We start from the raw sequence: 6,021 nt of genomic DNA, 5'->3' as shown, positions 1-6,021 counted from the left end.
GCGGTGAGACACTTATTGATCCATCTCAGAGATGCCCACAGCGCAAGTAAACGCTAACATTTCAAATAATTCACATTTTACACATTCCATTCTATTTTAATATTTTATAAATCTACTTATAATCTACTTGAAGAGATCGTGGGATAGAAGAATGTACGTTTTTATTTACGTCATGGGTATCTTAGTCTAATGGTCCTCAGAAACAGTGTTTGTTGAAATAAGTTTTGTGAGTGCTGTTCCAAATATCAACAAAAATATAACATTCTGTACATACATATGATAAAGATATATTATTGAGTGTAATATTCTTTAACACTATAGGGGGATAACGAAGATTAATACTAATGATAATACTTTTAACAATTACGTTTATTTAATAAAAACACATACATAGTGTATACTGCTTCAAACTGTTTATTTGCAAACCAAATAACAATCTTCTTCAACCAGAAATGCAAACAGCAGTAATCGGGAGGGTAAAAGCAGAATTTCAGTAAAGCATACAGCTGCTTGTATAACCATCCTTTGTGAATCTTTCTTGTTAGCAACAGGCTTCTCTGTTGAGAGTAATTATATCCTTTTTTGGAAACAAAGGAGACATTTTCATATCTTTAAAATATTATTCAGTATTTATAGGACATCATTTATACAGTGTAAAGGCACTATGCCTCGCTCTGTCTCTCAGATATAAACATATTTACATAAATATAAAACAGAACAAAAAAAAAAATACAAAAGGCAAACTCGGTCACCTCTCTCTTGTAGCAGATTCCAGGCACTTTCCTGTAAACTCAAATCAGTGCAGTTGAACAGCACATCTCGTAGTTTCTAAATTACATTTGAAAGCCTGCAATAAGCGCTTTCTTGCAAATTATATGTACTACATTTATATATTGTGTCAAAATCATGAATAGTAATCTCACATTTATGCCATACAGTCAAATCTTCAGTTCAAACTCTCAAAAGACATTCATACAAAAAAGCCTTCATCGCCTGTGTGAATGTTACTAACAGAGGGCTCTTTAAAACGACATACTGAATGATATCGTAAGATCATATATCAAACAAGCAAAATGCTTTGGTCCTTGGAATGTGTCTAACATATGTTTTAGGGAAACTCTTTCTCTAAGATAAAAAAACAAAAACAATCTCATAGCGAAACTCTTTTCCACTCTATACTCACACATATTTGTACTGCTATTCTTTCTTAAGATTCACAACACATTCACTCAAGTACTCTTGACAGTCAAGATTCCCTACTTGTCTCTTTCCACAGCAAAATTATATCAATTTTGGTTAAACGAAATAAACAAAAAAGTACTCTGGCAGAATCTACTTTAAAGTAGGTAAATTGAGAAATCCAGTGTGTCATTACAGTAACAAACAAAAGGCTCCTTGCGTCACAAGGGAAGAGTTTGTCTGCTCATAAAGCATTTGCTGGAATGGGTGTCTGTTCTATGGCAAGACCTTTAAAACAGATCATTAATGCTTTTCTCCCATCCTCTGTAAAGTTATATGCGTGTATTACAACCGGTCTGGACAAGACACAAGATGGGACTTTCTCCATTTGGTGATCCTTCAGATGTTCCTCCATGTCCTTTCAGGTTCATTCTGCTGTTCAGCTCATGCAGGATTGAGTAAAAAGTGGGTGGGACTTTCTTAGGGCACTGAAGAGAACTCCATTGTCTGTACACTTAAGTTACAAATCAATGTTATTTCATATTTGGCACAGATGTCTTTATTTCCTTTGACAGATTCTTGCAGACTCATGTTAGGTCCTGTGGAGGAAAGAAAGAGAGAGTGAGCTTAAAATGGTGAGAAACAGATGTGGATGCCAGCTGTGTAGGTGCACGCAGTACCCTATTTGCCCATGATCCTCCTCTACCCAGGCCACGATCTTCCCTTCCCAGCCAGGCACCACTGCATCATCCTGGAAAACCTGAGAGAAGCCAGTTATCTCCATTACTTTCTCTTTATACAATATATGTAACATTTTAATTAAATGTTTTAATTGATTTATTTAATTTAAATCAGTGGTTCTCAGCATTTTTGACTGTACAGTCAAAACACATATTAATATATTTTTAACAGAAATGGGAAATGTTGATATAGGTCATTTAAAGGTGCAGTAAGCGATTTCTGAGAAATGCTGTTGAAAATGTAATATTTTCAACAGCGTTAAAAACACCTAAACAAACAATTTTGTGAATATTTGTTAGATGTTCTGTGCTGAAAAAAAGGTGTTTGTACATAGTCCTGGCCGTGTAAATAGGAGTGGATCGAACTGATCCACGGAGCACCAAAACACACTTGTAGGCGGTGTATAAACTCATGACGGGAGAGGAGAGAGAGAGTGAGCAAGCGGGACATTTGTTGAAAAAGACTATAGAAGAGAGATGGCTGAGATATATTACCAAAGAGGAAAAGGTCAGAGGAATATACCATATTGCTACGAATATAAGACGACCCCCCCTTTTTCAAGATGTACCTTTTGAAAAAAGGCTTTTGATAAAGAAAATGCTTTTTTTTTTATTTTTCACATTTAAATTTTTAAAGTATGGTAAATACTAGTAAAATGTACCAAAGATCACATTAATACTTTTTTTTTTTTGGAATACCATAAAAATAACTGAATTATATAACAATTAGGCTATCATCTCATAGTGAAAACCATGTAACCTACCAAAATGACATTAACAGTAGAAGTGAAATCTTGTTTGTCTACTTTTGAAATCTGGGTATCGTCTTATGTTTTAAAATCACGTACAGGGGAAGTTTGGTCCTGACAGCGAGGCACGAGGCAAACATGACAGTCACATGGCTCTTAGACAGTAATTTTAAGGTCTGAAAACAGACTTTTGCTTTGTTTCTGCTCATAAGTGAGTAACATTGTTTTTTTTTTTTGCCATTTTATAGATCTAAGATATGGTGTTGTATGTTGTTGTTGAATCTGAGTCATCCATCCTTGCACGAACTGTCTGATGTGCCAGCTGGTGGTTTCCTGTGTTGCATAGAGTGTTCATTATTTTGGGGGCGAAGCAAATGAGGGAGGACTGTGTTTGTTTGGGTGTTGATTTCAAATATTAACAGTGTTTCTCAGAAATCACTTACTGACCCATTAATTAACCACAATTCATTTTGTGATTCCAGAAAGTTTCACAAAGTGCGTGTTCTTCAATAAAAAACAACAGTGTTTATATCGAACTTTCTGGAATCACAAAATTAATTGTAGTTCATTCATTTACATCTCCTTTGAATACATATTGTTATAATTCTGTTAATAATATATTATGCATTGAGGGGAAAAAAGAAACAATTTCAGTTTACATAATTTATATTAAAATTATTGATATATTTTTAATAGCATTAATTTTACTTATATTATTAATAATAATATATTATTTAGATCATTTTTAAGTCATCATGTCTGTGATAAATCAGTGGTTCTCATCCAGGGGGCCTTGGAAGTTTTCTGAGGTCCCCTGGTTGAGAACCACTGATTTAGATGCTTGAATATAGAGAATATATCCTGTTGATTGATTATGTGGCATTACCTCTTCCTTCACAGTGCCAAACTCTGGATCCAGTGCTTTAAAATGGTACCGATAATTGCCTTCTCGATCTACGGCATCCTTGAAGTCTCGCAAGGTGACCTCCCCCAGCCTGCCGACATAAGACAATGGAAAGTTTCATAGCACATACTTAAAGTATACTGCATTATAGAGATTTAAGACTAGAGACCCACTCAAGCCAAATATATGTGTAACAAAGAGTCTTACTGACCTCTTGGCGATGTTGATCATGAATGGCGTGAGTGAGCGGTCAGTAAAGTACAGGACTTTGGTGCACGCTGATGAGTTTAGCGCAGGGCTGCTGTGAGAATGAGCAATTTCTGTAAGTGAACAGAGGACATTCTTCACTTTAGTAGTGTTTAAATATGCAGCAATATACCTACACTAGTACAAATAAGTTTATTGAAAAAAACGAATTTCCCCTGATTTTTTGACATATAAGAGGTCACTGTGCTATAAAAACATACTGTACGTTTCAGAACTCCAAATGTCCATGTTAGTACAAAAACAGTTTTTAATTGCCAAGCTGGAAAAGCAACTCGTTTTGTACATCCCGGTTTTTATTACATAATAGAGATGGATTCATCAGCACAAGACTGCCTCCACTGTCAAATCAACGTCTATTTCTGCATCATTGCTTCTTTAGTCACGCTCATTCACATGTTATATAATAATTGCTACAACAGGATTACTTTGGACTAAAAATAAAATGACCTTTCAAGTGATCCTAATATTAGGAATGTGGCTATTTATTTTCAATGTTTGTTCGGTACATTTCACTGTGGATTCTTTGGTAAACCCATCAGGCTTTTACAGAAAGATATGGACCCGACAGAAATGCCACAACATGTAAGTAACTGTATTAATTCTAATGCTTAATCTGTGATCACTGACTTATGATATATAAGGACTCATGACTAAACGCTCAAATTCACATTGTTCCTCCTAGTCCTGTCATTTCCTGTTTTGGGATTAGGATGTATTCTTACTTGAAGTAGGAGGCCTGGAGTCTCCATCTGAGTGAGATGCTTTATGTCCTGGAGATTTGCCTCGGATCTACAAAGGAACAGATTGATTTTAGAAGAAAGAATTCTGGGGCAATGTAGATCGGGTGCCAAACATTCCTCGTACCGTCCTCTCCTGTTTGTGGCGTGTTTCCAGGTCACAGAGGCGATCCATCAGGCTGGCCACACCTTGCTCAAGCGTGTCCAGAGTGTGATGCTGAGGGTCGTGACCTCCAAAGCTGTTCCTCAGACTACGCAGAGCATCTCTTACTAACTGCAGCTCCTCGGCCTACAAGAGACACAATTACATAGATCTCTATAGATATAATATAATATCACTGAGAAAAGGCTTTAGGCTTATTTACCCCATGGTGTGGTTTTGATGTTGTGACCGGTGGGTGTGAGTAGCCGTTGTTTTGCGAGCCAGGAAGCTGAAACATAAGACAAGTCTTTACTTGAAACTTTAATGATTAAATGGAAGCACTAAACATACTCTGCAATGTGTGAAAACAAACAGCCGTGGGGAAAACAGTCCAATATGTATAGGTGTGTTACCTCTGTCTCACCTATGGCTCACTAACTCTTTGAGAATACTCTCTAGTGATGTGTCGTTCATGAACGATTTGTTCATTTTGAACGAATGTTTAATATGACTCGGGACTACAGAGTTGTCTCAGAGACTGATTAGTTCATTTTGTGTTGACCGCGCATGCGCGCAACATCCCATAGGTTCTGTACATGAAACAGAAATGATAAGTTCATCTCTCGAGTCTCAAGTCTTCGGGTTCGGCTGGGTCCGAGTCTTTCATTCTTTCTGTCAGTCCCATAGAGACTATGCTGTCAGTACCGGAAAGACAAATGATTAGTTTATCTCTCGAGTCTTCTCACTCTTCTGGTTCGGGTTTGAGGCGTTCGTTCTTCAAGTCACAAACCCATAGGCTGAATGCAAAAACAGAAATGATTAGTTCATCTTTCGAGTCTTTTGTGTCTGAGTCCTTCGTTCTTTTGTCACTTGACCGCTGGCATCTCGCTACAAATACAACATTAGATTCGTATTATTGACTGTGTCTGAATGTATTTTGTTTTATATATAGGAATTAACATAAAATTATCAAAATATATGTGCAATAAACATTATCTGAAAAATAAAAAAGTTCCATCTTGTTATTAGCCGCTTTCCGACCAAGTAGTTACAGGAACTTAGTTCTAGGAACTGTCCACTTCTAAACAGTTCTAAGAACTACTCTCCCCTAAACTTGGTTTTGCTGTTTGCGTTCGCACTGGCCAAGTGGCCATAGGAACTGGTAGGAGGGGTAAGGGAGTGACGCAAGAACCGTGACTTTTATTTTGACGGCGCTGAGAACGCCAGAGCAAACAATGCTGGCATTCTCTGTGTTTATTAGTTAGCGATATGTCTAACAGTAGTGTTTAATATGTTATTCTGT

General features: G+C 36.8%; 1 protein-coding gene across 4 annotated transcripts in view; it reads right to left on the bottom strand.

Moving 5' to 3' along the window:
• Positions 1 to 358: 358 nt before the first annotated feature.
• The window catches only part of dixdc1b (DIX domain containing 1b), a 29,663-nt gene continuing 24,000 nt past the window's right edge, over positions 359 to 6,021 (bottom strand). For all 4 annotated transcript variants that reach the window (XM_079847268.1, XM_079847267.1, XM_079847265.1 and 1 more), the window contains exons 14-20: positions 4,942 to 5,007; positions 4,704 to 4,865; positions 4,562 to 4,628; positions 3,784 to 3,892; positions 3,555 to 3,663; positions 1,860 to 1,939; positions 359 to 1,778 (exon numbers count right to left, since the gene is read on the bottom strand). In XM_079847268.1, coding sequence (XP_079703394.1) covers positions 1,772 to 1,778; positions 1,860 to 1,939; positions 3,555 to 3,663; positions 3,784 to 3,892; positions 4,562 to 4,628; positions 4,704 to 4,865; positions 4,942 to 5,007 — 600 coding nt within the window. In that variant the 3' untranslated portion in view covers positions 359 to 1,771. The remainder of the gene's footprint in view (positions 1,779 to 1,859; positions 1,940 to 3,554; positions 3,664 to 3,783; positions 3,893 to 4,561; positions 4,629 to 4,703; positions 4,866 to 4,941; positions 5,008 to 6,021) is intronic.

The sequence above is a fragment of the Squalius cephalus genome (assembly GCF_949319135.1).
Source record: "Squalius cephalus genome assembly, chromosome: 17".
Lineage (NCBI taxonomy): Eukaryota > Metazoa > Chordata > Actinopteri > Cypriniformes > Leuciscidae > Squalius > Squalius cephalus.
This window is presented reverse-complemented; position numbering and strand designations above follow the sequence as displayed.